The sequence below is a fragment of the Cygnus atratus genome, chromosome Z (assembly GCF_013377495.2).
Source record: "Cygnus atratus isolate AKBS03 ecotype Queensland, Australia chromosome Z, CAtr_DNAZoo_HiC_assembly, whole genome shotgun sequence".
Lineage (NCBI taxonomy): Eukaryota > Metazoa > Chordata > Aves > Anseriformes > Anatidae > Cygnus > Cygnus atratus.
Genome location: NC_066396.1, coordinates 71,544,750 through 71,566,821, shown reverse-complemented (window position 1 = coordinate 71,566,821; position 22,072 = coordinate 71,544,750). Strand labels below are relative to the sequence as shown.

Here is a 22,072-nt window from a genome sequence, read left to right as displayed (position 1 = left end):
AAGCGGCGCGCGGAGGGTGTAAGAGGCCGCGCCGCCGTCCCGAGGCATTATGGGAGTTGTAGTTTGAGGGGTGTAAGCAGTGTTGCTGGGATACCCGTGGCGGTGCGCGACATGGCGGTGTCGGCGGGCTGCTGAGGGGCCCGGGGCCAGCGGGTGCGAGGGGCCCGGCCGTCACCAAGGCGTCCCACAAGGTGTTGTTCACCCAGGGAAGGGAGGCAGCTGAAACAAGGGGTGTCCCGAGGGGTAACGGGTTAATAAACCAAGGGGTAGCGAGCAGAGCGCTGCGGGGACCGCTGTGCCTGCGTGCTACCCCGTCAGGGCGCTGTCCTGGGGAGGAGTTCCCCATCAATCCCTCACAGACCCGTGCTGTGGCTCAGGTGGAAGAGGCATTAAAGATCAGTGTCAGCTGTTGGAAGGGGGGGGGAATTAATCTCTAACGAGTTGGCCTCTGGTCACTTCAAGCCATCTTTCCACGTGAAAGGACTGTTATCCTTCTCTCCTGTTTTCCTTCTTTCCAGGGAGGGATTCAAAAGGAAACAAATATGGCCAGTGGTCACAGACCTCCCATAGCTCGGCCCTCTTCAAGAGCAGGAATGGGGCTGACAGCAAGGCCAACCTCTTCAGCACGGACTCCATCAGCAACCAGGATAGGAACAGCGGTATGTTAACAAAAGCTGAACATCAGCTTTCTTATCTTTAATTGTTATTCAGGTTTTTGTACTTTTTAGTACCATGACTAGAGAGAGATTTTCTCAGGAAAAGTTGAAAGATTTTCAGTCATAGAGAGTTTTACTTTGTGATTTTGGCTGAAAGAGGCTGAAAATTCTTCCATCAAGACTTCACCTGGGAGATCTTGATAATGTCACATACGGTGAACAAGGAACACAGTAATCTTTTACCTCAAGATGTAATCTTGTACCTTTCTACAGCAGACATTTCTCTGAAGCTTTGTTTACCTGAACAGGTGTAAATCTAAAAGTTTGTCACATTAAGAGTTTAGAGAGTGATTCAAGCTTTGGCAATTACATAACGATAAAAAAATCATAATTCAGCGTTGGGATTTTTGGTTTGTTTTTGTGTGTGTGTGTGTGTGTCTGTCTGTCTTCTAGATGCCTCCTAGTACATCAAGACCTGGTTCTCGTGGTGGTTCTGCGACTGCTAGCGGAATCTTGTCATCTCAGATTAAAGTTGCAGACCGCCCAGTGACACAGCAAGGATTAAGTGGAATGAAAACTGGAATGAAAGGTATTTTTTGTTGAAAATAGCTATCAAAGTGTCTGAAAAAGTTCTGGAGAAATATTTATGGTTTAAAAGAAAACTGTTCATAGTTGTATAAATTGCAGGGTGCATAGCCATGACTACAAAGAGTAAGAGAAGGGAAAGAAAGATTAATGCATCCTCCCTCCTTTGCTTTTGGCCATTAGAGAAGACAAAGGCTTTTCTATGCCTAAGCTTGCTATATGATTTTTATGTCTATTTAAAAATCATTAGAATATATTAGAATACAACAGGATACACTGTATCTTCTTCCAGAACCACAGAATAATTAAAATACTTTGTTGCATTGTAAATATTCATACAGCTAAAAAAAGTTGTGTGTTTTCACGACAGTCCACAATGAATTTCTCCCTTCATTTGTTTTAATGAAGTAAAATCTATTGTCTCTGCTTGTAAAATCTGCATGTTGTTTTCCTAATTTACAGTTAATCAGAATGTTGCTTTCTAATGAACTGTCGTCATGCTCTCCTTTGTCAGGTCCTCAGAGACAGATAATGGATAAAACGTATTATCTGGGACTGCTGAGGTATGTCTTAAAAATACATTCAAACTTTGGAAGGCTTCATGCTCTGTTCCCTTTCTGGCATAAAGGTAGAGCTATGCTTAATAATAACATGGGATGAGTGGTGTTCTCTGTTTATGAAATCTGGTCTGTTATTACACATAAGAAGGTCATTTTACAGGGAGCTTGTAGGAGAAGAGGAATTTTATGCTTATGTCCAAGTACAAGATTTCTTTGAAGTTTTGTTATTAGGCTTGCTAAGTTAAATGCGCTCCCACAGCATTAGTTCCAGAAGCATCAGTGATTTTGAACTTCCATCTGTAATAGGTCTGATATCTCCAATTGTAAGAAGTAGCATCTCAAACTAAGTACTTTTTTAGTGTATGCCTCAGGTGGTTTACTTGAATTATGCATTCAGATGGCAATGACAAAGACGTGTGCTCCTTTGTCAGCTGGCCATATTGCAGTATTGAATAATCAATCCTAAAAGATGTTGTTCTATACAGGGATGACACAGCATCCTTCCACAGATTGTGGATGATATTTTTTTTCCGGTCCATCTGAGAAGGTTTCACGTATCTTTCACCAGAAGGAACAAAAAAATAATTAAAACATTTTATTTCACGTCCAGGTTTTCTAATAATTGCTTACAATTTTATCCGATAGAACCACTTTATTTTTCCCCTCATTTCTCTACCTTTTCTTAGAAATAGTTGGTTAGAAATATGGTACTGTGTGAAAAAGAGATACCGATTGCACATCGCTTAGAGTAAAATGCTGTTTCCGTTTTATCTGTGTTTTAGCTGTATATTTAAGTTTGAGTAACTCTTTTGTTTATTTTTTGCAGGAGCAAAACAAATGAACTCACAACAGAAATTAACAAGCTGCAGGAAGAAGTAGAAATGTACAAGCAAGAGAAATCTGTCTACTTGTCATATGAAAAAAGGTGAGCTGTGCCGTAGCTAATACAAGGTTAACTTTCTCAGTCACAAGACTTTGTTCTAGGCTTCAAGGAATCATTAAATAATTTTTTTTCTCATTAGTTCATTTTTATTATATGATGCTTCCTGTCTTAAGTTTGGCTTCTTGTTTTGTATTTAGGGCAGAGGCTTTAGCTGGTGAAATCAAAGAATTTCAAGGTCAGCTAGCAGACTACAACATGGTATGCTGCTATCAGCTTCTGATACTGAACACTCCCTTTTCTCCTTTGCTTCATGCTGTTTTTGCTTAACTTCAACATCTTTTTTATTGATGTTCCTGTTTAAAAGTTTACTGGTTAGTACTGTGTTTATTCAGTTACTGGGAAAGAAAAAAATGGGAACTAAGGAAAACAAGAAAGTTAGGAGAAGCAGTCGCATTTAAGAAATTACTGCTGCGTATTATTTGTGGGTTTGTACACCTACATATGATGAGAATTACTTCTGAAAACTATGTGTAATCTATTCAGATTCCCAAATCACATTTTTTTCCATTTGCAATAATAGATATCTGTGGTGTTTTCATGAGCGTTTTGCAAGTTGCTCCTTTTCTCTGTGTGTATAATTACAAAAAAAAAAAAAAAAAAAAAAGAGTGCCAACAGGTTGGAATTCTATCTCATTTCAGGTTGTGGATATACTTAACACCAATACAGACGTTGCAGAAGTGATTCATGATTACAATATGGTAAGAATTAGGATGCTTGCTATATTTGAACAATGAAATTGTGTATATTACATTTTTGGTACTTTGAACATGACATATATAAAAAAGCAAAGCACTAATTTAAAACTTATACATTTTTTTCCAGTTAAATTGGCTATACTACTTGACGGTGTTCTTTGTTTGTAGTGAGACAGCTGTCTGAAGCATTGTCTTCAAAACCACATGACAGTGCTTCTGTGTTTTAGATTTGAGAAGGCTGTGTTCCCAATTCAAATTTCAAGTGTTAAAATAAATTATTTATTTGACTAAGAAGCATAGAATGCTAGTCTTATGAAAGGCAAGTTCACTGGATTGCACTGCCTTTAAAGCTGCCTGATCCTCTAGAAATTTATTTACTTCTCTTTTGCCTTCTGCCTTTTAAATGCCTCCAGCATAATAAATATGAACTAGGTCTGAAACATGGACAACCACAAAATCAATCAGCTTTGTTCTTTAATTTTCTTTATTTTCCAAGATAGAGTTTTTATGCAAGTATTAAGGCTACACAGGTATTAAGCACTTTCTATTTCTTGTGATCACTTTGTCCTTTAGCAAAAGCAGCTAGTCTTAGAAAAGGTTATTTTGGTAGCTTGAAAAAACACCTGAGTATTTCTTGGCCATTTATTTTTCTCCACATTTCATTGAAAAATAAAGTCACATTGTCCGCATCATAAAGAATGCTCTTTAAACTATTATATTTGCATTCTGTCTGTAGGCTTAAGCAGTATTTGCTGATAGATAGTAATACTAATTGAATTGATTTGTTACAAACTTGATAGCATTTCTTTTTCAAACACAGAGAGAGATGTCTTCTTACTTCTTTTGGTTTCTAGTGGAAGACTGCAATTTTAGAAGCTGTTTCTGCAGTACAGCCTGGGAACATCTCTGGAGTAGGAGACATCTGCTCCTCCTTTCTGTACTGCATTCTGAGCAGCTTCTTGCTCCCTTAAAGCAAACTTTGCACTTGTGTATAAGTTTTTTTTTATTATATATTATATCAAAATACTTTTTTTTTTTTTTAAAGTTAAAGGTTCAGAATGACCGAGATGCTCAGAGTGTGGATAAAATTTTCACAGAAAGACAAGCGTGAGTACATAAAGTATATGCTTCTCAAAAGCTGTTAAAATCATACCTGAACTTGGTAAAATTGAGAGATTATCTAATTAAGAAATTGGTAACAGTACAATCCATACAACAAGGGACATCCCCAAACAATTTCAAGATCCTATACCAGTATCAGGATGGAGCTGGGGTTCCTGGCTAAACTATTCTGAGCAACTGCTGTGGAGATACTTACCATTTCATCCAGGAGGAGCTAGGTGGCAGTGAAGACTCGTGGCTTGTGAGGACCTACTTTTAAGGTCCTGGATTTTGGAGACTGTGTTTCAGTAGCAGAGTGGAGAAAGTAAGCAGAAGTGGGGGCTAGAACTGAGATTCCTGTCTGGTAAAGTAAGGATGTGTGGAAAGGAAGACGAGATCAGTGAGATGCTTGCAGTAAGAATTTGAAAGCCATGAGAACGGCTTGTGTACTGTTAAGCTGAGAGGGTGAGTTTGCGATGTTTAATTTAGGGACAGGAGATGTAAGGAGAAGTGAGTCTGATCCTACTGGGCGCCAGAAAGAACAATAAGATTTTATGCATAAATAAATACTTTTTAAAATAATGATTTGCCATTTAATACGCACTTTTCATTAATACTGTAGTTTTCAACAGCTTGTAAATATGTCTGTTCTACCCCTAAATGCATTTTTAAGCGTTAACAAAATGTGCAGAGAAGAGACTTGGTTCAGTATCAAACTAAGGCATAAAGGCATGGTTTGGTGGATAATATTGGTGCTAGCAGGATGGTTGGACCAGATGATCTTGGAGGTCTTTTCCAACCTTAATGATTCTATGATTCTATATGCAATAATGATATTTATCATTTTACTGTACGTAGACACATTTAAGTGAGTGGAGAAGTTGGTCTTTGTTACTCTGCTAATGCTGTGACATTGTTGATTCCGATTAGTCCCCAGTCTGACTGTGGTCTGCTTCTTCAGTGCTTTAAATAAATATTTTTTCATCTCTGGCTTCTTCACCTCTTGAGCATCGGTAATTATGGCAGCTTCACAAGCTGCTTTTTGAAGATATGGTCATGTTAAGCAGTGTACGGTATGCTTTTTATCCCCCATAAATAATAACATGATCAGTGTTCTTTCATGTTTTGAACTACTTATTTCATGATTCATGAAGCAATAGCTTGTTTCAGACTTGATGAGATGAAAGCAGATGGACTGCTTAGGTTCAGTTGGTGTTGTACATAAGTAGCAAAACGTGGAAGGCTAAGTAGACGGAGCAAGTATACTACAGTTTTGAAAAGTCAGTTCATCATCCATTGTGTAGGACATTAGCTCTCCTCGGTTATATATGAATCTATGTATTTATCCTCAATAAATCCATCTTCGCCAGGCTCAAACTCAGTAGTTTTCTCAAATATTACTATGGGATCTTCATTGCTTGTGTCTGATACTGCAGGAAAAGAATTCATGTCAGCTGAGAACTCCTGTTTAGTTATCTCTGGGTCATTTTCTTCCAGACGACGGTGACTGTAGCTGATCAAATAGTGATACCATGTTGGGCATTTTATGGCAGTAAAAATCAGGAATGTAGTGCTTAGGACAAACCCTAGGACTCCCACTAGGAACGTCCAACTTTTGCCAAGGAGTGGAAGCTCTTGAAAACAGATAGGGGGGAAAAAAAAAAAAAACAAAAAACAGTCATCTTTATGTATAATATCTGAAAGAACTCTGGTATTAATTTTTGAATAGATTGAGAACTCAGAAAATAGAAGATTATACGGGAATAAATAAGTGTCTCCGAAGTGTTAGTTTCTGCTGTTATTGGAGAGCTAGTAAAATCAAAAATGCACGTACATCTCATATTTCATAGCAATGTAAACTCACCATGCATATTTATTAAAATTAAAAAATTGTTTAAAAGTCATCTGAAGTTCTGGAGGCACAGATAAAATAACCCTTTTTTTTTTTTTTTTTTTTTTTTCAAAAAAAAATTCCAGGACTGGTTTTGAGAATGGAAAAAATAAAAATCAGTAATTGACATTAAATTCTATTTTCCAGGCTTAAATTTCTACATGGTGATGAAGTCTGCATCCTGAAATACCACATTGTTTGGTTGTAATCCTTTTAGTTACATTACTTTTATAATAAAAATTTCAATAGACTGTAGGTATCAGTAGTCTTTGTTTACAGGTTGGTTTTATGTGCTGGCCACTGTCACGTGATACATTATAGATGCTGGCTACAGCAAAAGAAGTCAGTGGCAGTGGTGGCTTACGATTTGTGTGTGTACCAGAAGATGGGTATTCCTGCTTTAGCCAAAAGCAGGAAGTGGAGTATTTCATTATGGGAAAGTGGAGAACATTAATTCAGTTAATGTTGGAATTAGCATCAAAAAACGATGTAAGGAGGCTATTACTGATCCTTTTTTTTTTTTTTAAAGAATATGGGGTGTGCACAGCTGTGTCCCTTCCACTGAACACAGTTGAGAGCAGGACAAAAATTAATATACTCAATCTTTTACTTTTTAAGAAGACTACATCTTGTGAGCAGTTAGTTTGGAAGATTTTTTTTTTTTTTATGCAGACATCTGGAGAATTATCTGAATTTCAAGCCTTAGAAATTTTCACACCATCAGTTTTTAGTGTTGTTTAAGGTGTGGTTTATCTGTTTTGTAGCCTTACTTAGTAGAGCCTAACATTCACCGCAGTATCTAATATGGTCTAACAAAATCTGGAAATACACTTGTTCCATAGCCCTGACTCTTATGGAAGAATTACAGTGTACTAGGAATGCAAAACCATATGAAATCATGGATCAGCAAATAAATCATTGCAAGCAGTAACGGGAAACGTCATTGTATTACCTGCATGTGTTCCGTTGTTTTCAGTGATGTTGTTTGGAGTCGGAGCTGTTAGGAAGGCCGTGCTTCTGCGCTTAATGGCAGAATTGGAAGTTATACTGGTTTCCAGAGAAGCTTCTTCAGTTTCACAGTCAGCTGGTTGTATAGCTGCAGCCCTGATGGACAATTTTTCCTTTGTTTTGGGGAATGCACAAATAGTGTTGTTTTCATTTTCTGTGAATATGAGCAATGGAGAGCCTATTAGATACTGTTAATTAATCTGTACTCTGATCTAAAAAAATCACCGATAATTAATATATTACTGCAAAATACAGAATACATGGTGGATATTATTCACATCAGGGATAGCTAAGATAGGATGCAAACAGGTATGAAATGCTGCTCTTAGCAGAACTCACCCATCGTCACGTTGGAAGCAGTTAGCCATATCTGTAAATCAAGGAGGGCACAGGAGCAGTTCCATGGGTTTCCAGCTAAGGTAATTGTAGCCAATTTAAAAGATGATTTTATATGAAAAGATTTCAAAAAGTTATTTTGTAGATTCAAAACTCTGAGACTTTTTAGAGAAGAAAATACATCTGAATCTAATTGAGTAATCCTGTTATAGGACAGATTCAACACTGACAGTTGATTTAGTCCTGCAAATGCTGCTGGATGAACTATGCTAATATGATTGTTGCTGATATCCAGAATTAAAAGTTTTGTCAAGTTGTAGAAGCTGTTATTATACAGTACAGTAATCATGTTTTCATTCAGATGAAGTACAGTGAGGTTAGTAAGCCTTGGAAGAATATCTTTGCCGTTGTCTTTTAAAGTGATTTTATTATTTTTGAGGCTTAATATAGTAACGTTTGGCAAAAGATCAGTGGGGATACGAGAGAGGTTCTTTCCAGACTTCTCACAAATGACCTGTTGAAAAAAGATAATGTTAACAATTAAAATACTGTAGGAACGTCTTGTGATGGAGTCCCAGTGATGACATTTAAGGGAATAAAAAATCCATTTAATGTCAGCCCTTTACAAGAAAAATTCTGCTGGTCTTCCTGCCTTTTTGTTTATGCTTTTCTTAATATGCTTGTCAATTAATGATACAGGGGAATGAATCATCCCAGTGTGTAGAGACTTGAAGTGCCAAGAAACTTAGTGCTTAAATTCTTAAAGTTGCAATGCTTATGTGAATAATATCCAAAGTATAACCAGTCTGACATGTTATTTTGGAGGTAATAGGGCTGTCTGTTTTGGAATTCTAATGTGAAGTCTGGCTGGGTAGGAAAAGGATTCCTATGTCACAAAATAGAGAAGCCACCAAGTGAAGTTGTCAGAGAAAGTAGACTCAAGCCTGACAATTAATTTATATGTGTTTTTTCAAATGGATTGACTTGTTTTAAAATAGCTGTGTTTACTGTTGAAAACATCTTTGGAGCAGACCTTCAACCAGATTGACTACATATTTTTATTATAAATATGGCATTTAAATTCATTTTGGTTTTCTGAGTTGAAGTTTAGTATAGCTGTAGACTTTTCAGGTTTGAGAGCATTTATATTCTTAATGCCTAGAAACATTTTTCCTTTCTGAAAAGATTAGATTTCCTTATAGGTATGTGTATGCAGCACCGCAGCTTGCACTGGAAACAGGTTGGTTTATTGTTCCTCTTGATAGGGAAGTAGCCTGTGTTCAAGTCGTTACTGCTGTTACCAGGCTGAGTCTAGATAGCTTATTTAAAAACAAATTAGGTGTAGTGTCTGCATATGCATTTTTTCTTCATGTTTGTCCCAGCAATGAACAAACAGTAGAAACAGTACTGAAGCAGCAGACAGTGAGTAAGAGCAAACTGTTCAATAACGGTTGTTTTGTGTTTTTTTTTCTGCCAGACTCTTAATTCTGCTATATATAGATACGATACAAAATCCATTAAACTATTCTCTAAAAGAATCCTTCAAAATATCTTGTACACATTTGGACCTGACTTGGGCAAGTGCTAACTCAAAAAATCTCTCAAAACAATCTCTCAAGAAGTAGTTGGCCTTGTCCAAATAGCTGTTGTGATTTAGGCCTGTTGGAAAATGGTGTAGATATAAAGGAGGCACTCCTGTTGTCTGCAGAGATTTGACTGAAATATAAAACCATCTCAAATATGTTTTATTGTTACTCCCCCACTTAGAATGATTGGTAGCAGCAAATTCCCTTTTCGCAGGAAAATGTGTCATTTTATTTGTCTCTGTCTGCTTCTATACTCAGGAATTTCATGTTCGCAGGCTTTTAAAAGTCTTTAATTTCTACCGTATCTCAAAAATAAGGGTAATTTACATGCACATAGAACTTACAGTTTGAGATGTAATGTTGCAGTCAGCAGTGACTGGATTCAAAAACAGTGTTCCAGCCCAGATCATGAGCCAAGAGAACTTCATGTTCACTGCCTAGCAATAAGCAAATAACACTTTAAAATATCAAGAGTACCAGTGTCTTTTGTAGCAGCAGTTTAACAAATTAATAAATAGTTATTTCCATCATAATGTAAAAAAAAAATGGTTCTGCACAGATATTGTAAAATGTAAAGTTAAGAGAAAAATCACGTTATCAGCCTTAATGCATTGAGCTTTCACTGGATCGAGACAAACCTAAAATCCAGTGGACAGTATCAGAAGATAGAAAAGGGATTGATTAGACAAGTTAGTAGACAAGAGTTTCACAAATGGATAAAATCAATAGGCAGAGGTATCTACATTAATACCCTATTAAAGCAGTTTGGGGAACTGGAAGTCTACGATAGGAATCAACTGAAAAAAGTATCTGGGCTTGGTTACTGTCCCTGTTTTCTTGCCACTGGTAGAGGCAGAATACTGTACTAGATTGTTGGTTTATTTGGCCAGGTATCTCGTATATTCTTATGTGAATACACAGGTTTTGTGAACATTTAATGAGTAGAATGATCTTCTAATCTCTTTGTTATCCATACTATAATATATGCTATAAGCAATGTACCTCTGTGTTAGGAAGGTGCAGTGGTTGCTCTGATGATCTTTGGAACTAAGTAAGCACGGTTCAGTCCCTTGTGCTAGTGTTTTTGAACAGGTTTGTACCTTGTTTTCTGCGAGTCAGGAAGGCTTTTTTGGCAAACGGTATTGACTGCAATATTAACTTCTCTGAGAGAAACTGGGCATTATTTGCAAGATCTACTGAGAAGGAATGCTAAATCTTGTCTTTCAGATGTTAAATTGGTCCATGTTTATGCCAGATTTGAATTAAAATGTTATGCAAAAGGTAGATTATTCCTTTTGTAACATTTTTCCAGTTTTGCTTAAGCCTCTGAAGTCTCACAGAGAAAAGGTAGTAGACTAAATGAACCTCAATATCTTGTTTCTAGATTGCGATCTTCCAGATTAAAGAAGGCAAAAAAGATAAGGTTTAAACTGATTATTGTATTTTGAACAGTAGAGAATTCACTGAATTTAACAGAAAACGGAGTGGGGACAGAATTACATAAGGAAGCTCAATTGTACCAACAAGGAGCAATGCTAAATATAGACAGCCAGTTAGATAAAAGAAAAAAAAAATCTGCTTGCTTCTATGCATTTGTGTCTCTATGGACTGACCTTATTCACCTCAGTGAATCAGTATCTAAACTTTATAACTTCCTGGAAAGAGTTTGTATGTATCCTGATCTACTACTCTGACCCACTGTGTATGTTTAGTGCTATTGGAAATTTACATTAAACAAAAAAAGACAGTATCGGGGACAAGGGGATGCTAGCCTCAGTGGTATTAAGTTCCTGTATTAGGTACTGTTCTTGTCAGTAATAGTATTGGTGGCTGCATGGTTTTTGGAGGCAATTTGCATATTGCTAGTGGAAAACATGCGGTAGTTTGTGAACTCCCAATATCAACTATGGTATTGGGACGCACTTGGACTTCAGAGAGATCTCTTCCAAGATGTTCAGAAACAGAGCAGACCTTAACCATGCTATCTAGAAATGCAGATTAACAGCATTATTGTAGTTTGCAGGTTTCAGGGAAAAAACATGCTGTCATTAGGAGAGTCGGAAAATATATTAAGATTTTTTTAAAAAGTTTCTCAGTCTGTAAGTTGGTCAATAACAATCAAATTAAAAATGAAAGTTATTTTTTTTTCAGAAGTTCAAAGAAACCATTAGCATATTCAAGTAACAGGGATGCCGTTAACTGGAAAAATCTTTTTTCTGTCTAAAAAAGCACTGCACATATGTCTAAGTCAAAAACACAGTTTCTTCTTTTTTACTTTACTACTGTTGAAAAATTAGGGTAGTTCTTACAATGTTGATTTCTTGCATTGTGTATGGGGGAACCCAAGTAATCAATGGAAAAACAGGAAAGCATCTGTAATTTTAATAACACTGTAGCTTCTTAGTAAAACCAGATTTTAAGAATTGCTGCTTAAAGTTTTGGAAAGAAACTGAGCCTGGCAATACATTGATAATACTTTGACATTTGTCATTTCAACTCAGAAGTGTTTCTTTAAAAGGTTTTCCTTAGAAGAGTTTTGGAGACTTTTACCATTTAATAGTAATGTAACTTCAGTTGCTTTTGTTGCATTTGTAAAGAAAATGGCAAATTTGGGGAGGTTATTGAGTTTGTATAATCAAGTACTCTGGTTTCCAGAAAAGAATCAGACTGTTCCCTGGCTTTTAACTGAAGCACAATTTACTTCCTTTGCATGTCAAAGGTTCACAGTAATTCCTGAACTTTTAACTTATCTCAAGATATACTTGTTTCCAGTCTAGCAGAAAAGTTATACTAATGAATCTTCGCCTACATTTTGAAAAAGGTATTCCAAGTGTCTTACCTTTCTGTTGCTTCTTAGAGGCAGCATGTACACTTTTCAGTGCACTGACAAGAAATAATATCATGTAACAGCACTTTGTTTTTGTCCAACCTTTGTACCTAATGAATAAGCAGGCAGTGTAAAAAAATAAGGAAGCTAGAACATCTTTAGCAAACGATTGACTAGGTTGAGCAATTTCTTATAATCATCTAAGATTTAATTGGTTCCGCAGCCAATAGGGAAGGGTAATGGAAGTATGCCCAAGTGTCAAGTTCCAGATCACATAGGAAGCACTGAGTTAAAATGCCACAGGGTATTTAGAAGCAAGCTGTGTTTTATTGTCAGTTAAAGAAATGTTGGAGACAGATAAAGACTTGGATTTATTTTTTTTATAAGACCTATCTTCAAATGAAGAAAGTTTCATGAGATTTGCATACTGAAGTAAAGATCTCTAGTAGAGATCTCTAGTAGATCCCCAGTCTAGTAGATCTCTAGTAAAAATCTCTAGTAGAGATCTTTACTCTTAGCATAAGAAAAGCTATGGAGTATGTTGAAAATAAAGCTCATGGTTTACAAAGGATTACAAGCATTTAAGGACATCTGTTATATGTGCTATACTTCAGGAAGAAATTCTAAAAAAGGAAAGAAAAAAAAAAGGTATTTGATCTGAGAGCATGTCTTTACGCAGATTGACAAAGGGATTATATTGATACACAAACACTATGTCCACTATTTTTTTTCTTCTGATGATGCTCATTCTCTCAACTTCACTCTACCCAATGCACAGCATGAATCTACAGAAGGATTCACCTTCCTCTTCTTCATTCTTCTCAGATATGGGGCTGAGCAGAAACCTTTCTACTTCAGTAGCTGTCTTTGATGTTACTGCCACTTTGATTTTTGTGTAATATCTCAGAATGTTCTGTGACTTCCAAGTCTCAACCTTGTTTCAGCTTCCCCAGTAGTCTTTAAGTGTTGCACTACCTGTGGTAGTGAACTATCCTCCTGTTACAGCCACTGCTGATCATTTTAGTGCCTGTTAGAAAAGCACTGTGCTTTAATTTTCTGTCAAAACACTGCTATCAGAAATGATGCATCACATCTAAATCAGTCATTTCTAGTCTTGTGAAGATACTGGTGTATCTAGCCAGAAGTCCACATCACATCAAAAATAGACTTGCTGCCGGTAAAGAGACTACTCAGTTATGTGGCTGCACCTACTTTTACATCAGTGGGGCTGGAAAAGTAGACTGTCTTTCCATATTCTATCAGTCAGATTTGCAATCTCAGACATAGATGAGAAAAATTCAGTAGAGCATGGAGATGCCACTGCCCTCAACAGTGACAGCTGCTTCCATGTGCTGTTTTGGAACGTGGGAGGAATGTATCAAGCTGTATTCTTCTCTTCCTCCATAAATGCCCCAGTGATCTGCAGGAAAAGCCACCTGTTGTATGTAGAGACAAGTTCCCTATGATCAGTACTAATTATGATCAGTCTCTCCAGAGAAGGCGCATCTGGTGCGGAGATTTGTTCTGGAAATTAGCAACCTTAAGATTTTCTTGAATTCTTCCTTGGAATGTTTCTTTTTTCATTCAACCATGCCTTCAGTTGGGCTTGATTTGTTAGAAATGGTCACTGCTGAGACCTTGCAACAGTTTTCATAGGCATGAGGAGCCTCCAATAACAAAGAAACATGAAAGCTCTCTGCCAATTCTAGTTCCATGCCTTCCAGAGAATCTTGGATAGTTTACTACTTGCATAGTTTAAAAGCATGCTTCACTTAACAAATTACACCTTTCCCAAGCATAACATAATAATCAATTCATATACTGGTGTACTTACAGAAAGGGCCTCATTCTTTGGACTAGGTTTGAACAAACTATTGTTACTCTCAAGAGGATGTTCCATTTACCTTCATGTTAAAACCATCCAATACATCAAGTAAAGTCCCACTGCACTGCAAATTTGCCAGGGGATGTAGAATATCATCACTTTCACTTACTTCTTCATCATCAGGTTCCAAAACATCTTTGCAACACAGGTTGTTATCCTTACAATTTATGCTTAACATCATCAGATTCCTGGAGATTATAGGTCTTTCCTGAAATCAGTTGCAAGATTGGTTACACTTCTGAATCTTTCCTCAGTAATCCTCAGAAACGGTGGAAATTCTGAGGAATGGCTGAGAGAGATGGAATTGTTTAATCTTCAGAAGAGAAAGGTTAGGGGGTGTCTTATCTGATGTGCAGAAATAAAGAAGATGGAGCCAATCTCTTCTCAGTGATGCCCAAGGGCAAGATAAGAGGCAATGAGCACAAATTGAAGTACAAGAAATTTAATTTAAACAGAAAAAACTCTTATACGGTAAAGGTGGCCATATCTTGAAACATTTCCCAGACAAGTTATGGAGTCTACATTGTTCAATGTAATCAAAAGCTGCCTGAACGAGACGCTGACAACCTGTTCTAGCTGATTGTGCTTTGAGTAATGGGGCTGCACAAGCTGACCATCAGAAGTCCATTCCAAAATCAACTGTATGTGCTTCAATGAAATGTTCATTATTCTCTTATCCCAAGGTTATCCTTGAGCAGTTCCGTTATTTTGCACCATGTTTGAAGCCTGAGGGCATTCTTGTCTACTGTCATGGATCTAATAGCACCAGTCACACAATTTTAAATTTTTGGTGTCTTGCAACTCAGGAAGAGTTAATGAAAAATGGATAAAAATAAAGCTAATTTTGCAAGAAGCACTCTGAAAGCCAGCAGTGTAAACAATATTTTATGAACTGTAAAGGAAGGCCTTTTGAGGAAAAAGACTTACTGTTCAGTGTCTCAGGACTTTTAGTTCTTTTCCTTTATCTTCAGCTATGCTCTCAAAGTACTTGACTCACTAGCTTTCAGGAGTTTCATAGAAATCAGAAGACTTTACATTAAGCAGTGAGAACAACCCTTTATGCCTTTCTTAACTGCTAATACATCTAGCTGCAGCTTATTGCAGTTGCAGTGGTAGAGATTTTTTTCTGGTTGCAGTTACTTGATTTTCTAACAGGTTTACAGTCATTAATCAAGAATATCAGGAATGGCTAATTGCTTAGTTCTTGCATGGTTAAAAATCTCCACGCTCCTTAAGGCTACCAAGCCACTTTCTGTTCTTAAGGAATCCAGCAATTCATTGCTAAAGCAAAGTCTTCTTATCATCATTATCCAGCACCTGGTAACTGTATAGTATGTTCTCTTCATGTGCATTCACATATTATATTCCAGGTTCTTTATTTCAGACTGCCAGTTCTCATTCCAAGAATTCACTGATACAGACCAAAGAGGGGAAGAAATACACTTCTGCCAGTTTTGGGGACTATGCAGGTAGACAGTGTTGTCACATTGGGAAGTACTACATGGGTACAGTAAGGGCAAAGAATTGTTTATCTTCTGCATTCCACAATATGAATGTTTATATAGCTAATGCAACTCCAAGGAGATAGATATAAGTAGGTAACTTGTTTTCTTGAATTCTGTGAAGTTTTTGTGTTAGAGAATCACTTTAGGGAGGCTGAAGGAATAGCAGAGTTTTAAATGTGTGTTTAAAGTAAACATGGACTAGTAAAAATAGCACCATTTTGTAACTTTTACAGCACAGAAAAGTTAATTCAAGCTGTGGAAGAAGATATTGAACGTGAAAAAGTCGTAGCAGATGACATAATAAAAGACATGTCTCCAGAAAATCAAGCTAAATATATGGAGATGAAGACTGCAAATGAAAAACTCTCCCAGGTTGGTTTGTTTCATTGTACTTAACCTAAAATGTTTCTAAACCTGGCCCTATTAGTTCCAGATACAATTTAAATATTAAAGTGAGAACTGAGCAATATAATAAAAGAACTTGCTGGTATCGTAAGCAATTGTAAGAGTGCCTGAAAAATAAACAGAACAATGGACTGAAAACAAATATTTTGTATTTTTGTATTTTTTAAGAACAAATTATGTTCGTCATTTTCCTTTCTTGTTTGGGGATTGACATGCATATTTTAAAAGGCTCTGTAATCGTTAGGTGTTTGATCACATGTAAAAAGCAAGCAAAAGGGAAAAGACAATCCCAGTGGTTTTTTCACTCACTTCAGTAGAAATTTTTCTTCCCGTGCCTAAAAATGAATCTGACTGGGATTTTTTGTGCTTCTTGTATGTTTGCATGTATGAGAAAAGTAAGCTGGGCCTTTTAAAATGTTTGTGGCTTCACTACTTATAATGTTAACAAAAGCAGTAAAATCTTTAGGGTTAGAATAACCTCATCTATGTTCAGGCATGCAGTCTTAGAATGCTTCCCTGTAAAGTCTATACAGAGAGATAGATATCTTTTAAATCTAGTGCTTCCTAGCTATCATAGGATGAACTGAATCACTAGTCAGGGCGTATCTGTCCCTTTATTGACTGAAGAAACTGTAGTGACTATTTCAGATTTTAAAATTTGACTTTAAACTTCTAAAGCAGAAATGATAAATTCCACCCTCAGTACTGATTTTAAGAAAAAAAAAAAAAAAGTGTAGAAAAGGCAAGCAATTCTTGGTTATTGCCCAACAGCAAGTAAGAGTAATAAGTGTTTATTGGAGAATTTGTTTTCTGAAAGTAAGTGGATATTATGTGTGAGCTCTTTGGAGAAGCTGGACACAGTCTTGATTTTTAAATCTTTAAGAAGACCAATGGGATATTTTACAGCATCTTCTGGATGCTAGAATGCAGAATAAAAAAGCAATCTAATCACGTAGTTTTTTTTTATCTAAATCTTGCATTTTTTTCCTCTTTAGGAGTTGATTGTTCAACAGCAGGAATTGGATGCACTAAACATGAAGGAGGAGTCTCTAAGAGCTGTATGTATGATAAAAGCTGTTTCTGTACTAACTCTACTGTAATAAATAATACCTTTCTCATTAAATTTTCATGTACTGTAGAATTGTGCTCTAGAATGAGAAGGCAAAGCTGCCTCTCTGTTTTCCACCAATAATTTATAATTAGCTGTGGGTTAAAATGCTTTTGTTAGATGCCAAGTACAAAGCTTCCTAGCTTTAGTTAGCCATATGGTTATCAAATGTTTTGTGTGATGTGTGGAATTTGGAATTACTCTCTGAAGATAAATGTGAAATTACCACTCACGTTTTTCTAAAGGATTTGTGATACCTAATTTTTCAACATGATGTGGGAGCATGATTTTCTTGTTTCAAATGCAAATGTCGTTTGAAGCACAAAGTGGTACCAGCTGAGATATTTTTTCTCCCACAAACACATAAACACACACTTCTAATACACTGTTTCTCATTACTAGAATGAGAAGCTTCTCACATTGGGTCTCTCATGGATCTACAAGGATCCATAAGCTGAAACATACAGTCATGTATGTCTTCAGAAAATACCACTTTTGAATACTTGTAGACATTTTTCTATTCTTTTGGAATATCGTATATGGTTTGTGTTTCCCTAGAAATGATAAAATAGCAGTAAATCTACTCAGAAAGTTGGCCTGAGAATGAACTCATAGAGCAAGAAATGCTGACTGGGATATTCTGTTCCAGAAAATGTGTTTTTTAGATTACAGATTATATTCATTCTTTATACTGCCTCTGTACCGTTTGTAACAAGTGAGCTTCACTTTCAATGTATGGTTAAGTGTCATTCAATTAAAACAATTTCTACAATGTTCTCTTGCAGTCTGGAAGTTGGTAGTAGGTGTTTTGTTTCTCCCAACAGGAAATAGCACACTCCCTGGTGAAACAGGAGGCTGTGCAGCTGTATGAAAAGCTCCATGAGCTTGAGGAACGTCGAAATCAAATGATTGCTGAGGACAGGAACATGGAATCTCCGCAGGAGGAAAGAGAGAGATTACTAAAGCAGGCAAGAACATAAAATGGTATCATTTAAAGGATTCTCTAAGTCAATCCGTATATTAAGGGATGATGGAGAAAGAAAAGTACTTGGTTTTCAATCTTGCCATTATTTAGTCTTTAACCAGCACAAACAATCTGGAATTAAGTTCAGGTAATGAATGGGCTGGAGGGGATGCTTCAGGTTCAGCCATAACAAAATTGTCACGGTCAGCTGCTCAGCTTGTTCAAATTCATCAGTCCTGTTGGGATGGGAAAAATGATCCTATTGAACAGTATTGTAGCATAACTCTAAACTGCATCATTTTGGAATAGTGTGCAGATGTAGTAATCAAGAAACAATTTTATTACTTTGCAAGGGACTGTGCCATGTTATACAGTTATCCGTGCATACATACTATGTGGATTATTGTACTGAACAGCACTGATGAGTATATCTGATTTTTAAATGTGTATGGAGAAAGCAGGGGAGCATTTGGAAGAGATCAAATATAAATGATAACACTTCTCTCAGTGAAGAGCTGTTGTTGGACAACGTGACAACAAGTTTGTGATCTCATATGTTGAGTTTCTATTCCTCATGTACTGAATTAAGAAATATTTTTTGGATTTCTCCTTTCTTCATTTGTAGATTTTATTTCATATGTTAAAGTTGTTATACTTTTCTTTAGGTTAAAGAAGATAGTCAAGAAATAGCAAGTATGGAAAGACAGTGAGTAATCCCATTTTATTGTTGTTACATATTATGTTTAGCCCCTACAGAGAGATAGGTTAATCCTATCACATTTTCACCACATGTTGCATCCTCTACTGATTTTAACCTTACACAATGAACAAGATATATCCTTCTGCTGCAGCTAAATGATTTTTGTAGTACTGGACCATTTAGGTCGGCATAAGATACTTCCTATCTTTATGAATGTGCCTTAATAATAGCACTGACATAATTTCTTTAGGGTTGCAGAACACATTCGAAGAGCTGTTCCTTGCAAGTCCATTTTGAAGAGTTTGTTAGTTTGTTTCAGTGTCTTAAGCCTGTAGAGTTACAAAGTTGCTTACAGAAATTTCAATTCTGAAGAATAACTGGGCATTGCTTCTTACTTTTTGGATACTACACCTTTCTGTAGATGTGCCAGAAGTTCTGTTAATGTTATAATATATAGTAATATGTTACGGGGGACAGATAGAGTAGTATATTTCCGTGATCTTGTCTTTTGATTTTTCTTCCTTTACAGAAGATTTTAAATAATTCTTGTATTCTCCTAGTTTTTTAACTAAAATTTTAACTTAAAAAATACAATTTAATTAAAATTTAAACAATTTTAAATTTTTCTGACAAGTACTTTCAGTTTTAATCATTGGTTAATTTTTAATGCATTGTCACCTTTTGATTGGCTAATAAGTTACTTAACAGAATTCTTGGTAAGAAGCAGTAATGGAGAACTGTTTGAGAATTTACAGAAAAATGTTTCTAAGGTAGTTTTCTTCCTCATTTCAATTGATTATCTATAGATACAGTGTTTTATTTGGCGATTTCTTAACAGATTGTAGTGAGCACATAGGTAATTTTTACATAATACAGTCACTTGATGGAGTTTGCCAATTATGTTGTACTTCTGCAGAGCTGTATAGCAACCAGCAGAGGGGCCAGCTGAGTAAGGTAATAGCTACTGATGACTCAAAAAAAGGTTTTAATGAAAAAGAGCAGCAGTACTTATACTTACTAAGAGGGACTATCTAAATCTAATATAGATTGTGACTAAAGTGAAAGGTACTTTGCATGTGTGTTTTATAATAACAGTAATCCTAGTGTTATCTTGTTTTTGAGAAACTTGGGTTTGTTATTTTGATTCTGATTCTTCTCTCCATTTTTCTTTTAAAAAAATAAGTATTTTACAAAGCAGTTTTAACCATGGATTTCATAATCTGTTTATTAGGCTGGCAGAAGTAAAAGAAAAAACAAACCACTTTAAAAAGGTTATTCAACAACTTGATATGGATTTGGAGAATCATCAAGGTAATATCACTTCAGTTGTGGTAGGCCATGCAGGGCTTTACCTGGAAAAGATTTCACGCCTGTGTTACAATGTGGACATTAAGTGCTTGAAAACTTTTGAGTTTATGCAAATACCCATTGTTCACTATCAGAAGAAAGGTTTGTGTCTAGGGGTGCAGACTTTTCAGAGAAGCTGAAAAATGAGAAGCTGAGAAAGTGAAAAATGGCAAGTACCCACTTGATACTGGAGCATTCATCAACTTTGTTGTGATTGGTAAAACTACCATATAAAGAAATAGTACAGCTGTCTGGCTTTCTGTCCTAATATCTGTCCACAAGTGTGAGAATGTTTAAACTAATAACGATGTGTAAAGCAGCTGGAAGGCAGTTTAATTTTTTATCTGTCTTGGACACTCCTTATGTTGATCTCTGCAAGAAGAGTTCGAGAATTGCCTAAAAATTGTGCTAGCTTAGAAACTTAATTCCTGCAAACACCCAGTGTAGTTATATTAGTCTATGTGAGGTTGGGATTTGTTTTAGCACTGGAAGTTACAGTTCTGGAGAAATACCTTAGTTTGAGTATAGGCCCTCAACAGCTCTGGCAGATTCTCCTTAAAATGGAAATTCATACCATGGGAAACCTATTGTTTTATTATAGTGGATTCTGGTTAGGTAGGAGTTAGATAAAGTTATTTAACTTCTATAGGACTGAAAAATTAATGTTTTTGACCTTTTTACTTTATACATTTTCATGAGTAAACAGTGTTAAATTTAGCTGTGCATTTATTCAAAGTGAACAGATATTCCAAAAAATGACCCTGAATGATCCCTCTCATCTTTTGCATTATGAAATATTTCATATTTTTCCTGATATTTCATTATTTTTATGCAAATAATTTATTAATTTTTTTTATTAGCTTTTCTATTTCCAGACAAAATAAATTTCAGTTTTACTCTCTTGCTTTTATTTTTCCTTTTTTTTTTTAACTCTTTCTTTTTTTGTTGTATCTTTGGAGAAATGCAGAAGGTAAGAAGTGAGTTGCTTTTCACATTTTATAGTTAGATTTGCACATACAGTAATTCATTGCTGGTCTGTACTTCTTCTGGCATTCTAGAAGTTTTATTGACAAAGAGGATTTATCTTATCAGTAGCAGAAAGCACATGCTCTCCTTCAACACATGAGTAACAGTCAGGATATGCAGAATAAAGCTACCTTTTGATCCTACCTTGACCTGAAAGTCTGTATTGAGCCAGAGTTTGTTTTGCCACAGTGTCGTAGAAGAAAATAAGTTTAAGGCTCATCAGTTGCAACCTGCAAATAGCTACAGTTTAAAAGTGGGTTCTGCCTGGTCTTTTTCGATATAAGAGATGTGGCATGGTCAAACACCTTATATTTAAGTCTACAAAAGGGGCAATATGCTGAGTGGGAAAGCATCTGCTTTCAAAGTCTGGTTGTCCTAGTGCTTGAGACTGCTGCTGATACGGTCATATCTGACAGTGCTGACACTGTGCTACCCTGCATTAGTTGTATTCATCTGCATTGTTTTACCCCATTTAGGTAGAAAGAATGTGTGCCTATAACATATTTGTGGAAGTGGTTAACATGTATAACTTGATTGTGTATATGAATGCTGTGTGTAGCAACAAAAAGAATAACTAACTCATAAAAACCTTTCTTAAATTGTCAGTTGAATCAATAATTCTTTTATGTGCTAAAGCACTTATGATTCTCTCATCTACTTCTTTGTCTTTGAGATTCCTGTCCTCCCTCCTTCCCCAGTCAACTTACTCCTGGCTCAGTATTTAAATTGCATATTTCAAAGCATTCACAAAACTTCAGGTGTTAAAGTTTTCGAGTAAAATTTAAGGTAAATTAACCAGTAAAAAAAAAAAAAGGAAGTTACAACTAGGAAGTGTTGGAATATTTTGGGATGAATATTTCAGTGCTTGGAACATTTTTGAAAGTGGGAAAAACAAAATAAGTAAACTATAAGTAGGGTGTTTTTTTTCAGTTTTCACTTAATT

The 22,072-nt window shown here is 36.0% G+C and overlaps 1 protein-coding gene across 1 annotated transcript in view; it reads left to right on the top strand.

Moving 5' to 3' along the window:
• The first annotated feature begins 64 nt into the window (after positions 1–64).
• Positions 65–22,072, top strand: part of IFT74 (intraflagellar transport 74) — a 38,072-nt gene continuing 16,064 nt past the window's right edge. Inside the window, exons 1-13 of the mRNA XM_035562969.2 lie at positions 65–191; positions 519–659; positions 1,110–1,245; positions 1,756–1,804; positions 2,628–2,726; positions 2,882–2,942; positions 3,384–3,443; positions 4,486–4,547; positions 15,813–15,951; positions 16,980–17,042; positions 17,917–18,060; positions 18,722–18,762; positions 19,988–20,067. Of these exons, the coding sequence (XP_035418862.1) occupies positions 543–659; positions 1,110–1,245; positions 1,756–1,804; positions 2,628–2,726; positions 2,882–2,942; positions 3,384–3,443; positions 4,486–4,547; positions 15,813–15,951; positions 16,980–17,042; positions 17,917–18,060; positions 18,722–18,762; positions 19,988–20,067 (1,051 nt within the window). The 5' untranslated portion in view covers positions 65–191; positions 519–542. The remainder of the gene's footprint in view (positions 192–518; positions 660–1,109; positions 1,246–1,755; positions 1,805–2,627; positions 2,727–2,881; positions 2,943–3,383; positions 3,444–4,485; positions 4,548–15,812; positions 15,952–16,979; positions 17,043–17,916; positions 18,061–18,721; positions 18,763–19,987; positions 20,068–22,072) is intronic.